The sequence below is a fragment of the Hemiscyllium ocellatum genome, chromosome 4, assembly GCF_020745735.1.
Source record: "Hemiscyllium ocellatum isolate sHemOce1 chromosome 4, sHemOce1.pat.X.cur, whole genome shotgun sequence".
Classification (NCBI taxonomy): domain Eukaryota; kingdom Metazoa; phylum Chordata; class Chondrichthyes; order Orectolobiformes; family Hemiscylliidae; genus Hemiscyllium; species Hemiscyllium ocellatum.
The window spans coordinates 50976155-50997248 of NC_083404.1; the positions used below are offsets into that span (position 1 = coordinate 50976155).

Here is a 21094-nt window from a genome sequence, read left to right on the forward strand (position 1 = left end):
AAATCAGCCATGGATCAGCCTTTAGTCAGATTATTGCATCGTTGTTTAATCCAGACCTGTATAATGAAGAGCTTGGGGTGGAGTGCACAACAATTGGTTTCATTAATGTTATTCATCAGTTTGACTTGAACGACTAAGTTGATCAGAATCAGAAATTGTAATCCCACCTTCCATTTACTACTGTGTACACTATTTCGCTGATCAGAATTCACTGGCTAAAGACTGCCACTCACACTGACTTAGTTGTGAAAGATAAAGGCCAATTCTGTCCTGATTTTAGCCCCATTCCCTCTTTAGGATAGGACCATAAAATTGACCCAAGGGCCCTCATGGCACAATAGTAGCATCCTCACCTCTGAAACAAGAGGCGCAGGTTCAAGTCCCGCCTGCTTCAGGTGTAATAACATCCCATAGCAGGTTGTGTTTAAAACTGATCCAGGGCCAGGCAGAAGATTGCTTCAAACCTTCATTTTTTTTGTTTGTACATCACTTCAATCAATTTGATTAAACTTGTAATGTACAAAGTTATAAAGTTAACTAAAAATAGCAGAATTGCACATGTTAGAAATACTATACTATCAAGAGAAAACCTCTCTTCTGCAGCTCTCTGCATTCAGATGGGGGTGGGAGAAAGATAAACTGAAGCTATCATATAAAGGCAGTAGTGGGCAGTACGGCAGCTCACTGGTTAGCACTGCTACCTCACAGCACCAGGGACCCGGGTTCAATTCCCATCTTGGGTGACTGTGAACGGAGTTTGCCCAGGGTCTATGTGAGTTTCCTCCGGGTGCTCTGGTTTCCTCCCACATTCCAAAAGATGTGCAGGTCAGATGAATTGCCATGGTAAATTGCCCACCGTGTTAGGGACGTTAGTCAGGGGGAAAGGAGTCTGGGTGGGTTACTCTTCAGAGGGTCAGTGTGGACTTGTTGAGCAGAAGGGCCTGTACATGCGCCCTTCCAATTCCTTGGCGATGCATGGACTTGAGCCCATTTTACGGTTCGCTAAGCAATTTTGTGACTCCACAACAATCCAAAAAGAAATCAAATAGCAAACACAATGTAATTACAAATGGGAATTAAGAGACCGTGGTGGTGATAGAAAATTGCTAGATGTGCCTCAAAACAGGCAGATTTGATGTAAGTTAATTCAAAAGGAAAACAGTTTCCCAACTTTGCATTCGCATGAAGTCTTAGCAATTAATGTAGTAAAGAAAAGCTGGGCAAAAAATTGGATTCTCACAGCCACAATTTCCGCAAATATTATTTGAATATTGCTGGAGAGAGACAAGACACCAGCGTTTTTCATCTTAATCATCAGGTCAAATGCAAGAATGCTGCATTTCAAGTAATCCCAACAATATATACTACAGCAGAAATTGTTGATTGGTTCGGAAGTTGACTTTGATAGGCTGAGACATTTCCATGGAGGAATAAACAGTGGAACTATAGGATCTCCAAGCGCCCAACAATTGCCCTCTTAACATGGCTCACTTCGACTTGCTGGAAGTGGTACGCAATCAAACAGAGGTACCCAGTCTCTGCAAACAAAAGGGAATACCGAGGAACCTCGATTAACCAAATGACATGGGCGAAGAGTATTTTGTTTCGATAATCGAATGCTGGACAACACAGTTCAGCCAAGCATCGGGATCGTGCAATTTTGTTTGGATAATCCAAAATTCAGACAATCGATGTTCGGACGATTGACGTTCCTTCGTATTTTCAAGCCTCGGGTCTTTTTGAATTGTAACAAAGTCCACAGTTCCTTGCTGCTTTCTCCACGGCAATACTTCAGTTCATCAAAACATTTTTCAAACAAACATTCAGTATCTTCTTCAACGATATAAATTGTGATCATCTGAAATTTGACATTCTTACGTTTGGCCTGATGAGCGTAAGTTGAAAGTGTTGGCAACATCACTCAGTTATCAGTAATATTCAAGTTCTCTACTAACAAGATAATTCATATTATTTTGTGCAATCATTGAAGATTTCACTGTCGCGTTTACATTTAAAAGAAAATAGGCGACATGTAGAAGTTGACCCTGATTTACTAAGCATCAAAACTGTTCGTGTCTACCCACCATCAATGGTCTGCACATGAAGCTGGAGCCCAAGGTTGTGCTGTGGACTCATCACCCACAGATTGCTGGTCGCAGTGATGTCAAAAACCTGCCAGCCTTCTTCAGAGGCCCAAACGGTCCGAGTGTCCAACAAGAGCAGATCTGTATCACTGCAAGAAGACAGAAGACAGCAATTTTTAATTTCAAAAACAGTTTTATAACAGGTTACAGTCACAATTCTAAAAGAAAACCCCACATACTTTTCATGTAGAAAGTAAAATGAAAACATCCATTACCAAAGTGCCTTAAGGTACAATTAACCAAATGCAAACTAAGTTAATAAAAAACACAAAAAACTCTCACCTAGATTATGTCAATGGAGTCATTCATGTGATTGAAATCTTTCGTTTTCTAGTTTATCAAAGGGAACAGATTTAGCTTCCAGTACAAATAGAAAGGACAGGCACTCCAACCCGGTGTAGTTCAGGAATTTCTCCCAAGTGCTTGCTGGATTTCAAGCACAAACTTTCACAATTTGTAGAATCAGGGTGGAGGTGTCATCATGAATGGACTGATCACTATCTCCTTCCCATCAGTAATCCCATTTGATCTCTCACGGACCTTCCCGTTCAGGATATTGTGGTGGTTAATCCTTCATTGTTGCAATGACCACAGCCCCTACTCCCTACCACTCTTCCACCAACCCCATACTGCATTGAGCTGCCAACATACAGTCCACCAGCAGTTCAAATTCACTCCTTTATCTCTGTCCAGAAGTTCTATTCATTTGTAAAAAGGACTTGGCCAACTACAAATTTATAGGCGTTCATACATTCGGGGGCATGTTCAGAAGATAGAAGCCCCTGGAATGGCAGCATACTTATTCTCTTAATGAACTAATGCCCCAGAGACCAGAAATAATGATGTAGTGATAGGTGTTTGAACCCAATCGTTCCCGCTAGCAAACTTAAAGTCAGTTGATGACGAGGCTAGAATCCTTAATGTCAATCATGGAACTACTAGATTTGCAGGGGAAAAAAACCCAGGTTTCAGGAATGGACATGTGGCTTCTTTACCCACTTTGACATGTACATAATGCCAGTTGATAATACGCTCAACTTTTGATTGCTGTCTCAAATGGTAAAGGGTGCGACTTGGTGGTTACACACTCAAAGCAATCTTCACCATGGCACTGCAGTGGTTCAAAAACGTTACCAACCATCACCTTCTCAAAATACAGAGCAATTAGAGCGATGTGCAATAAGTGCTGTTCTTGCCAGGGACACTTTTTAAAAAAAACACTTGGATTTAAGATCTGAGCTGGGTTCGGAGGCCACCTGGTCAAGTCACAAAACGAATTTAGTACATTTGTTTCCAAATGCACCACGAAGAGGAGTTATGCTGTCTTTGGGAATCTGCCAAAGGGCCTCACAGCCAGTAGGCATTACTGCAGCTTTTTAAAATCGGTTTTCAAAAACAAAAAAGGTGGAGGCTTGATTACAGAGAAAATAGTTGTTCTTAGGGGAGCTTACTGACTGCAGGAAGTCATTAAACCTAGGTGTGTCTGGATCAAGCAATTAACACAAATGTACCTATTCCATGTGCTCAAATCAGGGATTCAAGGTGAGACAGTGTGCGCACAAATTATAAGGGATACAAAAGGCAATATCAATATTAAATCTCTTATTACTCAACATGCTGATTGGAATCTATGAACTCTAAAATAAAAATGTTGTGAAATAAACTAAAATTGCAAGTTTTTATTTTCAACAGGTCAGGGTGAATCCCAGAAAAATCGATTTCCTAGTACAGTTCTTGAAAATCAAGTTCCATTGTAAAATCAGGCAGGGAAACTAGACACGCAGACATCAGGGAAGGTATTGTTAATTAACGCCATGATTTCTCAGAAATGAGGGAGTTGATTAAGGAATGTTTGTAGATAGACTTTGAAATGGTACTGAGGTAAAGAGGATAGTTAAGTTGGATAGAAAGTGATACACTGACAGTGGAGGTATCCCTAAGAAATAATTGGGAGAGTTCCTGAAAGTTCAACTATTTCCTTTGCCTCGAGATGTTCTCGAAGGGCAGCTATAATGACTGATTGCAATCAATCAATTACTTGATGAGATTTTGCTGGATTGCCTTCCAGGATTTGGAAAGCAATATGCTATACCATTTTTTCCTCCCAGTTGGTCTAAATTTCTTTCTCTCCTCTAAGAGACTGTTAAATTGCTCCACTATTGGAGACTACAGATTCAAATGTCTAGGCTGAAGATCTGGAAAGCCTTCGTACACCATTCTGTCTCTTTACCTCACTAAAGACTTAGTTAAAACCTAGCTTTTTGACCAAATGAGTGGTCATCTGTCCTAATGTCTCATGTGGTTCTGTGGAACATTTTAGTATATTACAGACCCAGTTTAAAAAAAAAACATTGCTGACAGGATAAGATTGGAAAGGTACAAACCAGAAAGTAGATAAATAAGTGAAAAAGGTCAAAAGTGGTAATGGTCTTCGGTTGACATCATACAGGTTTTAGTCAGTCAGTCATTCTGTAGCCTCAGGACTGGCAATGGAGAGTCTGAAAAACCCTGGTAGAACTGAGTAGCCAGTTACGAAACACTGTCCTTAAGTGCACCATAGTTACAGAGGCCTCTTGTATTTTTTTCAAAAAGTGAATGGCAAGATGTGGTCAGTTACCAAACAACTGACCACTCAACCGTAAACAGTCGAGGTTGCACCAGAGATGATGCGTCAGCAGACAGAGGGTCTCTCATTGGGCTGGGTGTGGAAGGAACTGGAGAAATGAGCTGGCCATCCCCATTCTCTTCACTTACACCATGGAAATAATTAACCTTGGCCAGATTGGTTTCCTGTTGACAATTCCAAAGATAGGTCCCTCCCATATATTTGATAACTGGGAGAATTGCTATCCCTCAGATTTTCTCCAGAAGGTTCATGCTTCATCACAATATTACTAAGTCAGATGAGACACAAATATCATAGCCATTTAGTACTTGCTGGCCTTATAGCTCCCATTATCTCAGTTTTAAAATTGTACAACTAATTTTAAGTTGATAGAATTTTAACCATAGATATGTAATATTCAACAATGAAGCACAGCGAGCATTAAGTTATGCAATGCTTGTGCACTAACTTCCCAAGTTCAGTCCATGACCATACTGGGTGTGGCCACATACTGGTTCATTAACATGAAAATTGGTATAATTTATAACTTGTGCTCCAAATTAAAAATAACTAGCAGCTAAGATTTAGTCCTAAACAGGATCATGGCTATCATTTTGCAAAACTCCTGCTTTAAGTTAGTCGTTGAGTTATTTGTTAAAAATACTTTTAAATCTTTGTATTTATAAGTATAGGTAAAGGATATTTTAAAATCTAAGTTCGGGCTTGGCTTGCTTGAAAATTAGAGACACAGACACAGAGACAGAGACCAAAATATTTGTTTCCCTTCGCAATACAAATGCTCAGATACCCCATCAATCGGTCAAGACTTGTTGACTCTATCATATAAACAAAATTGATCTGTAAGGTCCCATGACCATACTAAGACGATAAAATGACATTCTTCACAAAATACATAAAATAATTACATGGTCACAACATCACAATCAGATCAATTCACCCGAGGTGTTCCAGTACACAATATACAGTTACTCATATGTACAGACTTTGGATCATCGGAAAATATTACAATCTTTTGATATTTTACATAACTGAGCTGAAAACAATGACGATATCATCATCATTTCACTCAGATACAGCCTCCAGTTTGTGCAACAGCCAGTGGTGATGACTGAAATGTTTTGAATCAATAGAGTACACTATTCGCTCTGATGCATTCCCCGAGGGAAATCAAAGCAGTAAGCAGCCAACTAAATTTGGATAACACAGTTACTGCTTATACTTTTATTGGAGAAGTTTACTTGTAAGGTAATAACCTGATGACAAGGGAGAAATCCTCAACCACACTAACTTTCAGAAAACTGAATGGTCTCTTTCTGTGCAGTAATCATTTAGTCCATCACCGCCATCCCCGCCCCCATTCACCTATTGTACTCTTTGCTACCTTCTCCCCATACCCTTCTTCAACTGCTAGTCCTGAGATGGAGGGCCATCCACAGTGCTGTCAAACAGGGAGCTCCAGGGTTTTAATTCCAAATCAGGTTGGTGTGCAACTTAAAGAGGAACCTGTGGGTGAAGATGATAACGATGAATCCACAGAATGAGAGGGATAGATTAAGGGAGTGGGCAAAAACTTGGCATTTAGATTAGAATGTCAGAAAATGTGCAGTAATGCTTTCTGGTATGAAGAAGAGTGTAGCTGATTATTATTTAAATGGAAAAAGGCCACAGAATGCTACAGAACTGGAGGCTGGCCTGGATGGAATCATGCCTCTCTTGTCTTGTTTAAGCTGCACCAATCCAGGCAAGTGGAGAGAGAGTATTCCATCACACCATTGATTTGTGCCCTGGGATCAGGGGGAGGGGGGGGGGGGGGGGGGGGGGGGGGGAAGAGGGAGAGGGAGAGGGAGAGGGAGAGGGAGAGGGAGAGGGAGAGGGAGAGGGAGAGTTACTCAAAGAATCCCTATTTTCTGACCTTTTGAAGCCAGAATTTTCACATGGCTTGTAATACCTCCATCTACCACCATAAACCTGATCATGGGCAATTCAGCAATGATGTTGATGTAATTAAATCTCATGGAGAGAGGGTTTAGATTTTTTTCATACCGGTGGTCGTAACTGTCAGCCAATATTACGTGTGAATGTTGCTTATTACTTGTCATCCCAAGCCTGTATATTACGCAGTTCTTGCTGCATTCGGACACAGTCATAGTGTCATAGATGTGTACACCACGGAAACAGATCCTTCAGTCCAACTCATCCATGCCGACCAGATATCCCAACCCAATCTAGTCCCACCTGCCAGCACCCGACCCATACCCTTCCTATTCATATACTTATCCAAATGTCTTTTCAATGTTGCAATTGTACCAGCCTCCACCACTTCCTCTGGCAGCTCATTCCATACATGCACCACACTCTGGTGTGAAAACATTGCCCCTTAAGTCTCAGTTATAACCTTCCCCTCTCACCCTAAACCTATGCCCTCTAGTTCTGGACTCCCCCACCCCAGGGAAAAGACCTTGTATATTTATCCTATCCATGCCCCTCATGATTTTATAAACCTCTATAAGGTCACCCCTCAGCCTGACAATCCAGGGAAACCAGCCCCAGCCTACTCAAGCACTCCCTATAGCTCAAATCCTCCAACCCTGGCAACATCCTTGGAAATCTTTTCTGAACCCTTTCAAGTTTCACAACATCTTTCCGATAGGAAGGAGACCAGAATTGCACACAATATTCCAACAGTGGTCTAACCCAATGTCCTGTACAGCTGCAACATGACCTCCCAACTCCTGTACTTAATACTCTGACCAATAAAGGAAAGCATACAAAAAGCCTTCTTCACTATCCTATCTACGGGTGACTTGACTTTCAAGGAGCTATGAACCTGCACTCCAAGGTCTCTTGGTTCAGCAACACTCCCTGGGACTTTGCCATTAAGTGTTCAAGTCCTGTTAAGATTTGCTTTTCCAAAATGCAGCACCTCAAATTTATCTAAATTAAACTCCATCCGCCACTTCTCAGCCCATCGGATCAAGATCCTGTTGCAATCGGAGGTATCCACTTCTTCACTGTTCACTACACCTCCAATTTTGGTGTCATCTACAAACTTACTAACCATACCTCTTATGCTCACCTCCAAATCATTTATAAATACGATGAAAAATAGAGGACCCAGCATCAATCCTTGTGGCACTCCACTGGTCACAGGCCTCCAGTCTGAAAAACAACCCTCCACCACCACCCTCTGTCTTCTACCTTCAAGCCAATACTGTATCCAAATGGCTAGCTCTCCCTGTATTCCATGAGATCTAACCCTGCTTACCAGTCTCCCATGGGGAACATTGTCTAACACCTTACGAAGTCCAAATAGTTCACATTCACCGCTGTGTCCTCAATCCTCTTTGTTACTTCTTCAAAAAACTCAATCAAGTTCATGAGACATGATTTCCCATGCATAAAGTCATAGTGACATTCCCTATTCAGTCTTTGTCTTTCTAAGTACATGTAAATTCTGTCCCTCAGGATTCCCTTCAACAACTTGCAAACCACTAATGTCAGGCTCACCGGTCTATAGTTCCCTGGCTTGACCTTACAACTTTCCTTAAATAGTGGCACCACATGAGCCAACCTCCAGTCTTCTGGCATTTCACTTGCGACTATCGAAGATACAAATATCTCAGTAGGCGGCTGAACAATCACTTCCCTAGCTTCCCACAGAGTTCTAGGGTACATTTGATCAGGTGACTTATCCACTTTTATGCATTTCAAAACATCCAGCACTTTGCCCTCTGTAATATGAACATTTTTCAAAATGTCACCATCTATTTCTCCACATTCTATAACTTCCTTGTTCTTTTCCATAGTAAACACGGATGCAAAATACTCATTTATAGCCCCTTAATCTCCTGCGGCTCCACACAAAGGCAGCCTTGCTGATCTTTGAGGGGCCCTATTCTCTCCCTAGTTACCCTTTTGTCCTTAATGAATGTGAAAACTTGTTGGATTCTCCTTAACCCTATATGCCAAAGCTACCTCATGTCCCCTTTTTGACCTCCTGATTTCCCTCTTAAATATACTCATACTGCCTTTATACTCTAAGGATTCACTCAATCTATCCTGTCAATACCTGACATATGCTTTCTTCTTTTTCTTAACCAAACCCTCAATTTCTTTAGTCACCCAGCATTCCCTATACCTACCAGCTTTTCCTTTCACCCTGACAGGAATATACTTTCTCTGGATTCTCGTTATCTTTTTTCAGAAGTCTTCCCATTTTCCAGCCATCCGTTTACCCACGAACATCTGCGCCCAAAGAGCTTTTGAAAGTTCTTACCCAATACTGTCAAAATTAGCCTTCCTCTAATTTAGAACTTCAACTTTTAGATCTGGTCTATCCTTTTCCATCACTATTTTAAAACGAATAGAATTATGGTCACTGGCCCCAAAGTGCTCCCCCACTAATACCTCCCCACTGATACCTCAGTCACCTGTCCTGCCTTATTTCCCAAGAGTAGGCTGCATTTTGCACCTTCTCCAGTTGGTACATTCAAATATTGAATCAGAAAATTTTCTAGTCCGCACTTAAATTCCTCTTCATCTAAACCCTTAACACTATGGCAATCCCAGTCTAAGTTAAAATCCCCTATTATAACCAACCTATTATTCTTACAGATAACTGAAATCTCCTAACAAGTTTGTTTCTCAATCCCACTGATTATGAGGAGGTCTATAATACAATCCCAATAAGGTGATCATCCCTTTATTATTTCTCAGTTCAACCCAAATAACTTCCCCGGATGTATTTCCAGGAATATCCTCCCTCAGTACAGCTGTAATGCTATCCCTTATCAAAAATGTTACAAGTCACTTCTACCACAGAGGAGATTCCAAATGATCCAAAAATTTGAATCCTTCTCCCATACACCAGCTCCTCATCCATGCATTCACCTTCACTATCCTCCTCTTCCTACCTTTACCAGCTCGCAGCACCAGAAATAATCCAGATATTACTACCATTGTGGACCTCCTTTCTAACTTCCCCCCTCTAACTCTATAACCTCCATTCAGAATCTCATCCCTTCCTATGTCATTGGTTCCAATGTGTACAATGACCTCCTGCTGGTCCCTGTCCAGAACATTCTGCACCCTCTGAGACATCTTTGATTCTGGCACCAAGGAGGCAACATACCATTCTGATTTTTTGCTGCTGGTCACAGAAAAGTCCATCTGCGCCTCAAGCTAGAGAGTCCCCTAAAACAGCTGATCTCTTGGAACCTGGTGGAACTCTCATTACATTAGAGCCAGTCTCAATACCAGACAATTGGTTGTTCTTAGACAATTGGTTGTTCGTGCTACATTCCCCTGAGAATCCATCACCCCCTACATTTTCCAAAACAGCATGCTCGTTTGAAATGGAGATAGCCACATAAGATCCTGCACTACCTGCCTACCTCTCTTACCTTTCCTAGAGTTAACCCATCTATGCAACTGTATCTGCAACTTTCCCCCCTTTCTATAACTGTCATCCATCACATCCCCTTGCTCTTGCAAATTCCTCATTGCCTCTGTCTCTCCAACCCAACCATTCGATCTGGTATGATTCACAAGCAACTGCATTTATTACAGATATAATCCTCAGTAACATGTAAACTCTCCCGAAACTCCCACATCCAACAAGAGCATAACACTCTACTAAAGGCCATTTTTGCTTCTTTCAATCTACAGACCCAGAAAATAGCACCGTCCTATTCCTCTACAAAACACTTCTCCAGGCCAACTTAATACTTATGGCTTATATTTTTAAGTTTAATCAAGAGACATCTCAATAAAACGTACTATCAAGAAAGAATCCACTCTACTCACTACTGCAGACTTACTGTAAGGCCACACTTAAAAATATTCACTTCTGTTTCTGTGCTGTGACCTCTCCTACGTTCCTCTAAAATCAGTTTTGAATGTCACTGTTTGTTAATTTGCCCAGATGCGCTCCGATGTCCAGCGGTACATGAATTCAAACAGCTAAGGCAGTAACTGCGCAGGTTCACTGCATGTTTAGGGAGTAGTGAGAGTTTCTCTCTCGCTCCTGCACTGACCTCACCATGTGCTTCCTCCTTGTTTTGTTTCTCAAAAGTACCCAAACAATGCAGCAGCATATAAAACAGTAATTGCTGCTCCTAGAATTCAAGGAAATCACCTCCAACATTTAAAATACCTCAAAGGAGCAGCCTGTTACAGTCAGAATTTTTTCCCATTCTCCATCTTGGATTACCCAGAATCTCAGTCCTGCGAAATGGATTGTTTTTGGACCTGAGGATTCACAAATGGTACTGAACCATTGTGTAGTCATCTGTTACTATCCCCAGTCTAACTTCACAGCCAATACAAGTTCATCAATGAAGCAGCCGCTATGATATGACTGAGTGTCTGACTGCATCTGCCTTTACACTAGTCCCTAGATGATAGTGATGCTAAGGATGGCTTTGCACAGCCTTTGTCATTTCCACTGCCTTGGTCAATGCAGGATGGTCTGCCTGGGACATCCAAGATCACTCCAGGATCCTGAAGCCCTTACACAATGGACAGGTCTAGGTGAGTGAATTCCAGGGACTAAGGCTTAAACAGTTGAAACAGAGTCAACGGTGGAGTAACAATAGCAATGATGTACAAGAGGCCACATTTGGGGGAATTCAGGTTTCCTGGAAGATGCTGGGGCAAATCCAACACTAAACTACACTGAATTGAATTGCAATGATCCTGCTATTGCCTTGGGGTACTTGGCTGACTTGACACACAGAAAACACTAAAAATTGGAATCTTCCTTAACACATAGACTAATACAACAGCCAAATTATAAACATGCACACTCAGTCCAAACAGCCAGAGTCTTAGTGACACAGAGGTACTTCAACTGGCTCAATAAGGCTATGTTAAAATTAATGAAGAAAATATATTCAATAATTCAAGCTACCAAAGCTAGAACTTCTGCTGCTGAAATTAAGCATTTTAAAAGTACAAACAGTTTTGACAGCCTTAATCAGAGTCAATGATAAAGAAGCATCAATATAACAAGAGAAAAACAGTTAAATTAAGTTTCTTTATTTAGTGGGATACATGACAATGAGAAACTTTGACACACTCATTGCATTAAATACTCAAAGCAGACTAAGAAACAAACGTTAAAAGCGAAAGAGAACCAGGCAATAAAATTAAGTTTGGAATGCTATTGCACAGAGCTAACCTGCATATAACCAGCTGAAAAGCCTCTTTTCATCCTGAATCAATTGAGATTTTAAGCATGTTTATTGTGCAGAGACTACAAACTTAACATGTCTGTGCCCAGGAGCACTAACCAAACCACAGGGTACAAATGTATTTGCAATGTGACATGAAAGACCACTTTTCCCATGACCCACAGAGTGCCTTTTAAACCTATAATTACCTAGGTGTATAACAGACTGGTCAGGTGCACGTGATGCAACACTTCACCCCTTCATTTGGTTTTCAATGCAAGCTACTTTGAAGCTTTTCCATTTCAGTTTGGGTCTTGTGGATTTTGGATTTTTTTTTAAAAATCACCTCCAGCAGGCACTTTATAACGCAGAGTTTAAAATGTAAAGGATTTTTCAGGATTCTTTCCAGAATACACTTTTGATCACCTTATCATTCCTCCCACCAGATGAGGAGGAGAAATGAAACTAAACCATCTGAACACAGCTATTCAACACCACTCCTTAGAGGATTTAACAGAGTAAATCACACTTTGTTTGGACATCCCCTTCACTTAGTGATTTACTCATCAAAACACTGGTGCTCCTGCATTTCACAGGAGGGAAATACAGTTTTGCTAGTGGAAGAGAGAAAGAACACATGATTTAATGCTTAGACAATGCCACCCATTGTGTGTGTTTGGCAACCTACAGGATGTCTATTTGTTTCTCTCCAACTAAGCACGAAATTAGATTATTCATAACCTTTGAAAATATCTTCAGAGTGGATGCATTATATCCATGCCTATTAGGTACATATGTTAACAGAATACCCAGCAGCAACCCGAGTGACTAAGCTGCTATGCAGAGAACTGTACAGCAAAACTGTGCTCCAAATTCTGACAACGGTCAGCTGGAAAATCTCTGAAGCTGCCCAATCTGTAATTATGTATGCAATCATTTGTTATTTAGACTATCCCTTTACAAGAAACACAGCCTGATTGCTGCGATTTCCGAACAATCAAACCCTGATAACCTCACATTTACAGTTTATCAAAAAGGTCAAAGTTAAACTTGCCTTTGAGTAACCTGAAGATAAAAAATAAAACAAACTGGAAGTCATTGTACCGCTGCGCTTTTCAAACCGTTCAGCAGTCTAATCCAGAAAAAAAACAATAAAATATTTCACAAAAGCGCAACTGGAGTGTGGTGCAGTATAGATTGAATGCTATTAATCATTGCATATTGTAGCACACAGAACTGAAGCAATTTGATGCGCAGATTTGAGCTTGGACCAGTTTTATTGACTTACTTCTAAAGGAGGCACTTGCTTGTTTTAAAGCTTTGTTTGAGACTTAATTAATGTATTGCACTCTGTTTCCAGCAATCTTCATCATATAGAAGTAAACTAGTCTCAAAAGAGAAATATAGTAATGCATCAAAAACATTTTCTGACTGTTTACTGTTATCTTCAAAGTTACTTTTGCTTCCTTACCAGTGCACAGTTCTCGACCAAAAGATAGAGGGACCTTTTCCACTGCTTCCTTCTAAAAAATTGCAGGAGAATCTTTCAGAGATCCATAAACTCAAACCTTTCCTTCACTTGCCTCCACCAACCACCACTCAACTTCATACCCCTCCCACATGTTCACTGGAATTTCAGGTCCTTCAATCTCACTAAGAATTTCCCCTCAGTTGAATGGCAAGATCGGATAAATTACCTGGTCAACCACGTGTTATGAATTTCTTTTTAAATTGCTGTAAGGTTTTAACAAAAGAAATTGTTAAAAAAGAAATCATTCATGCACCACGCATTGATCTAGGAAATTAAGATACAGCTTTGAGCAAATGGAACATGCCCTAGTCCAGGCTACTAGGTAAGCCTTTAGCCTTCAGTGTAAACATTTAGCAAAAACAGAGATAAGTTATTCATTGTTAAAATTGCAGTCATGTTTGTGAATAGTTTTGAAATTGGTCTAAAACCTTATTAGAAATTTTAATTACTGCAAGGAGAAATAGAGAGAAACTCATGACAGATCTGTCAGCGTGTAAGAGATACATACAGGTTACTCTCAGTCAAACAGTTCCAAAACACACCTTTTTGGTCCAACTAGCCCACAAGGACCATGTTCCCCAACCAAACTTGCCCTCCAAACCTTTCTTATTCACGTAATTATCCACCAAATGCTTTTTGAATGTTGTAACTGTACCTGGACCCATCACTTCCTCAGGCAATTCATTCCACGCACGAACCAGTGTGTAAAACAAATAGTTGCCCCTCATGTCCTTTTTTAAAATCTTTCTCCTCTCACCTTAAAAATACGCTGCCTAGTTTTGAATTCCCTCACTCTTGGGAAATGACCCTTGCTGTTCATGTTATACAGTAATAAAAAATTCCAATTCCCTTTTCTGACATCATGTACTTGCATATATTTCAGTTTTCTCAGCCACAGGTTTTTTTTTTGGGTAACCTCAAGAAATTTGTGCTGAGTTGATTGTGCTTTACACCTCTTGCCACACACTGGCAATGATTTTTTTTTTGCGCAATCACCTCCCTGAAACTGATTGTTAAAAACACATTACAAAATCCAGGACATCCATAAAAAAGTGATTCTGAACTTTCTTTCATTAGAACAAAGCAAACCTACAACTTTGCAAAAACAAAACATTTTCTGGCAGAGCACTTCCAGAGCTCTGCACAGTCAAAACAAGTTGCACTAAATTACATCAAGCCACACCTTTCATGCTTAAAAATCATAACCGTTTCTTGAAAGTGATCCTTTTGGATTAACTGTTATTTGAAATTTAAAAACTGCTCGTCCAAAGGGATGAAGTCAACCTTTAAAACAAACTATTAATAAAATTATAAAACCTTAATTTCATGAGCAATTAAGAACTGCTTCCTTTGGCCAGAATATACAGGCCTGCCTGTCAACTGTAATTATTACTTGTTTGAGAACATGGAGACATGTTCCTGGAAGATCCTGCTTGCTTTCAAATTGCACGCACCCAATTCTAGGCCCCCTGGCAGCACCATATTAAACGTTTAGACTCTGAAAACGCCCATCATTGCTTGGAATAGAACAATATCTTACAAACAATACAAGAATTAACTGATATATTGGAACAGTGTGCACTTACCTGGAATCCATTGTACAAGGCAACAATTGATAATGTAATGCAAAACAAACACTTGGAGGAACGTGACATATGACTTCACAAGTTAAGACAGAAAAGTTCAAACACTTCAGACAGGAATTACTTTTTAAAGTAGATTTTCAGATTGCAGTGGATTGAAGGTCTTAAACCCTGCATCACCTCACTTTACACCTTTACAACAGAGAGAAGCTCATGAACAAAACAAGCAGGAAACCATTGTCACTATTTGTCCTGGGGACCAGCCGCTAAAAGCAATGATAGAAAGCGAAGGTCCAAGTTAGACCAGGCCAACACACATTTGGGAAAGTCGCAGGATATTAGAACGTGCCCAATTCAAAAACTTTGGGGGGTGGGGTGGGGTGGGGAGGGGAGTATGTTACTGTCCAAGTCTGCTCTCACCTGTTGACATTCTCATGGAGCACCTGGTAGATGCTGATTTGAAAGGTTTCATTTTCGAAATGCCTTCTCACCCACTCCTTGTAAATCCGAAATTCTGCTGCAGTGACAGCCTCTCCTTCTGGAATTTGGGACAGGTTAAATTTGTACTCTTGGTGATGTGGTTGGTAGAGTGCAAAGCCCTTTTCATGTTCAACTGCAGGAAGGAGGAAGAAAAAGTCACAAACTTAAGAAATTGGAAATTCAAAAAATGTCAGCATTTCACAGTACCCTATTTGCATACCAAACTCCCAAGAAAGGCCAATCAATATCAAACAAACAAAGTCATTTTTATTTCTTCAAATCTAAATTCATGAAGTGATAGCACTTAACCTCAAGTATGGTAGAGATAAACTCTGATAACGTTCCTGTGCTGGCACAGGAAAGTCATTTAGCAACACTCACGTCATTCGTATAGCAGCAGCTGCATCAGTTAATGGATGACAAGCACACAGCCTTCATTATGTCACTGAGCACAGCAAAAAGGAAGAAACTTCTCACGCTCAGAATTAAATTTCTCTTTATCCTTGCCCTTTTGTTACTTTACCAGAATCGTCAAGTCCTTGTTGCAAAACTCTTCCTTCAGATTGTTGCTGCCTTGGTGGCTTGACAACAAGTGATTTAACGGTCAAAATGTGCATGAGCTTACAGAAAACAATAAAAAAACACACATGGCAGGTCAAAGGAGGGTCTGTGCACAGAGTGCAGAATTATATAAATTACTTGTTTATCTTATCATGCCTCTTTTTTCACATGGTTAGTTTGGCTTTAAAGAAAAACAAAGTGCAATGCTCTCAACAAAAGTTGCAAGAACTTGTATTCATATCACACCTTTAACATTAAAATGTCCTGAGATCATACTAAAGGGGAATGGAAACAAAGCTATAAAATTAAAGGGATGACTAAAAGTACAGTTCTAAAAACAATTCAAGAAAGCTTCCTCGAAACCGAGCTTAACCAACGAACTAATGGATTTTCATTCACGTCTCGCTTTGAGAGGAGTCTGACTACGAGAAAAAACATATTTGTTACAATGTGAGAAGGACACAGCAGAATAGTTCTGGTTCTCCCATAAGATAGTGAAAACTTTATCTACAAGCACTTACAGGAATGTGCAAATCCAGTTTTATAAAGACCATTTTCCAGACTTAAATTTGGTGGGCTGCCTTCTAATTCACATTTCCAATCTAAACTTCTCTGGGGCACAGGCACTCAAACATGACGTGCCAACACTCCATTTCAGTCAGCGCCACACACTGAGTAAACCATGGGTTTACTTGGAAAAACATTGAATAAGGCCAAAAACATCGCGCGATTTGAATGGATGACAAATAAACACACAAGTGTGAGTAATCTTCGGATGCAACTGTCCATCATTGTAATGTTAGGAGTAACCATTATAATGTACTTGAGAGGGTAAAAATCCCATCCTTACACAGAGAGCATGCTCTTCACCATATGGCGCGGCACTGCTTGTTCTGCATGTGGCCCACTGAGCACAAGTCCAGCTGCTCAAAGTCAAGGAGCCACAGAAGGCTCTGGGCCATCAACAGCAAACTAGTTAAAACAAAGGTAACATCATGACTCACTTCACTATTATCAAGATGACAGGGGACTGATCTTTGTTATCAATCCTGATATCATGAAACTGAAGGCACTGAACACAGCAAAGACCGTGGGCTCTGACAACATTCCAGTTGTATGAGTGAAGGAAAAAAGGGGATTCAAACGACACAGGGCCCCTAGTCAAGTCTTTGCAGCATAGCTAAAAAGCTGACACCTATCTGACAACGTCAAATATTGTCCAGATACATGCTTTCAACAAAGGTCACAATCTATTCTAGTTCAATTCTCAGCCTAATCAGGCTAAACTCAACTGTCAAACTGATGGATAGTGTCATCAACTATGACACAAATAGCACTTGCACATTAACAATCTACTTGATGCTCAGTTCAGCTTTATCCAGAACCATTGGCTGCTAAACTCAAAATATAGTTTGCCCAAACAAGGAGAAAAGTACTGAATTCAACACGTGAGTAGAGAGGAATGCCCTTGACGTTATTGTGGCTTTTGACAGAGTATGGTACTAAGGAGCCTTAGTAAAACTGGAATCAATGGAAAGTTCTCTCCTGACTAGAAACAGAACTGGAATACTGTGACTGCAGTAACTCAGCTCCTGACTCTCCAAGGCCTGTCCACCGTCCAGAAGGCACATGTCAGGAGTATGATGGAATACTCCCCATTTGACTGGATGAGTGCAGCTCCAATACTCAAGATGCTTGACATCATCTAAGTCAACAGTTTCTTTGGATCAATAACACATCTAGGTTAAACATTTATTAACTCCATTCATGATATATAGTGGCAGTGGTGTATACAATCTACAAGGGCACTCCAGCAATTTGCTCAGTTTGTTTCAAAACCAGATATATCCACCATCTAGAAGGACAAGGACAAGGACATCAGATACATGGGAATACTATCACTTGGAAGGCACCCCTCCATATCCTGATTTGGGGCAGTACTTTTCCTTCACTGTCACTGGACCAAAGTTCCTCACAATCAGCACCATAAGTATACCTACATTATACAGACTGCAGCCATTCAATTCTGTGGCTCATCAATATCCCAATGGCAATAAAAGGGACTGGCACCAAATGCCACTGTTATCATGCATGTTCAAATCCTAAGAATGAATGTTCAAAAGCTGCATTACTTTTGCACTAACTCAACTGTTGAGGTCATACAGGACATTGGTGATTTCTCTTTTGGAGTACTCTGTGCAGTTCTGGTCACCCTGTTATAGGAACGATATGATTGAATTGGAGAGGATTTAGAAAAGACTTATGGGAATGTTGCTGGGAAGGAAGGGTTTGAGATATAAAAATAGACTGGAAAGGCTGGGACTTCTTTTTTTCACTGGAGCGTACGAGGTTGAGAGGTGGCCTTAGAGGTTTATAAAATCATGAGGGGCATCGATAAGGTGAATGACAAGGGTCTATTTTTAGGGTGGGAGGAGTTCAAAACTAGGGGGCACATTTTTAAGGAGAGAGAAGACAGATTTAAAAAGGACAAGGGATAACTTTCTTTAAAAAAAAGGTTCATGTGTGGAATGAACTGCCAGAAAAGTGGAGGATACAGATACAGTAACAAATTTAAAAGACATTTAGATAGTACTGTACATGAATAAGAAAGGTTTGGAGGGATATGGGCCAAATGCAGGCAAGTGTGACTAGTTTAGTTTGGGAACTTGGATCAGTCCACTCAGATCAGGGAAGATTATACATTAAAACATCAGTTAGATTGCAGCTACAGTACTGCCCCAGTTCTGGTCACTGCACAGGTGGGAAGGATGTGATTTCACTCAATATGGTACAGAGTAGATACACAAGGATGTTGCCTACAATTATAAGGAATTGAGTGTCTGAGGCTGTTTTCTTTGGACTATAGGTGGCTAAGGAGATAATTAATAAAGGCATAAGGAATTATTGGGACTATGATAGGAATAGTACATTCTAATTTACAGTTTTAGCTGAAAGATCAATAATTAAGGAGATTAGACTTCAGATCGGAAGAGGAATTGGGAGTTGTATTTCTCACTCCAGAGGGTGGAGGTGGTCTGGTACGTTGCTGCCTCAAATGATAATACAGCAAGCAAACTCGCATGGCATTTTAAAAAAAAGAATTTAATAGATGTTTAAAGGATGACTAATCAACTGGGTGACTGATCAGAGCTGGAAGATGGGATAAGATTGTCCATGGGTTAGCCATGGAAGCTGTGGCCCAAATAACTACTTTCTGTGCCTCAAGTATTTTTGTTCCTGTTGGTTCATGAGAAATGGAGTAGAGGCAGTAAAAATGCATTTTTAGAAGACATTTTAATAGAGTACCTTAAACAAGGTTTGCTCTGAACATTCAGATGTATGAAATAAAGAGGAAATATTATAAGTGGATGCTAAATTGATTGATGGACAAGAATATTACAATCCGGACAAATTCTGCCGGATGTCAGGCCATTTAAGATAGAAATTAGAGATTTTTAAAATTGCCATCACAATCTGAAGTTCATTTAATCTTCTATATATTTACTTAAAATAAATACCACATTAACCGGTTTCACTTCCTTATCTGAACTCTAGTCTGATAAAAAGAAGTGTACTTTTCTATTCTTTCCATTTAAAGAAATAGCTTGACAATATTATCACTGATAAGTTATCTTATCCAGCACACCTGATTATCATTGGTGCACTTTCCCAGTCTTCAGCCAGAAAGCCCACCAACAATAAATGTTTCAGGAATTTTAAAAGGTGCAATTGCATTTTAATTACAATGCAGGAGAAAAATGGTGTTTTTTTTTGGAATGTGTGCAACATAAAATCGGGAGCCAGAATCCAACCTGGCACCGAGGCAAAAGGGATTCCCTGGGAAAGTCACAGTCTCAATGCCTGGATACTTTGTAATCAACTTGCTCAGAGATGTTGGAGCAGATGGGGCTTGAGCCTGGGTCTCCAGGCTTAGAGATAGGGACACTACCACTTCACCACAACTGTCCCCAAGTCTCAATGCCTTCCTCATCCTCCACATGGTACCAGCTATGGCTCAACTGGTACCAATGTCTTCAAGTCAAAAAAATTGCAGGTTTGAATCCACAGATTTGGCACAAAATCTAACATAGCATTCCCACATTACAAAAACAGAGTACTGCACTGTCAGAGGTGCCATTGTCCAAAAATGTAATTTAAGCAGAGACCCTAGGTTCCTACTCAAGTGGATGTAAACAGTCCCACAGTGCTATCTGGAAGAATAACAATGGAGTTCTTTCCAGCATTTTGACCAACATTTACTACTAAAACAATACTAAAAAACAGATCTTGTTATTATCTCATTATTGTTCACAGGACCTTGTTATGTGCAAATTCGTTATCGTATTCCCTCAATTACAAGTGACTTTACCTCAAAATATATTTCACAGGTTGCAAAGCTCTTTGGATCATCCTTAGGTCAGAATCTCTTTCTCTCTCTCTCTCTCTCTCTCTCTCGTTGGTGTAAAATCAAAATTGCTAAAATCAGTTAATGCTCAATGTGAAATAAGGGTCGCAGACAACTCATTAAAAACATTGCAATAAAAACAGATTGTGTCTGGTAGAAAATAGATTTAACCAATGTTACTTCTAAAAGCCAAATAAAGTGTGAATGTTGTAAATTTTAAATATAGAAAATGCAGAAAATATTCAGGCATCTGCAGAGACAGCAAAACGAGTTAACATTGTACAATGATCTTTCCATACTGTCATGAGTCTTACATGATGAACAAAACTAAAATTTAATGCAATATCATTGACCACGTTAATTGTGTCTCCACAGATGCTGTCAGTCCTTAGTATTTCCAGATTTTTGCATTAACTTTCCAGCCTTTGTAGTATCCTACTTCCATTTCCTTCCTTCATCTGGTTCAATGCTCAAACTTCACATAACAAGTTACGAGTGCACTGGGTGAAAAAAGCATAAACACATTGTTGGTTGCATGAAAAATAGTTATAAAATGAAAAACAAACCCATCATCAAAATCTCTGCAACTAGC

General features: G+C 40.0%; 1 protein-coding gene across 1 annotated transcript in view; it reads right to left on the reverse strand.

Moving 5' to 3' along the window:
* The window catches only part of bmp6 (bone morphogenetic protein 6), a 133253-nt gene that overhangs the window by 71968 nt on the left and 40191 nt on the right, over window positions 1-21094 (reverse strand). Inside the window, exons 2-3 of the mRNA XM_060823153.1 lie at window positions 15477-15669; window positions 2085-2233 (exon numbers count right to left, since the gene is read on the reverse strand). Coding sequence (XP_060679136.1) covers window positions 2085-2233; window positions 15477-15669 — 342 coding nt within the window. The remainder of the gene's footprint in view (window positions 1-2084; window positions 2234-15476; window positions 15670-21094) is intronic.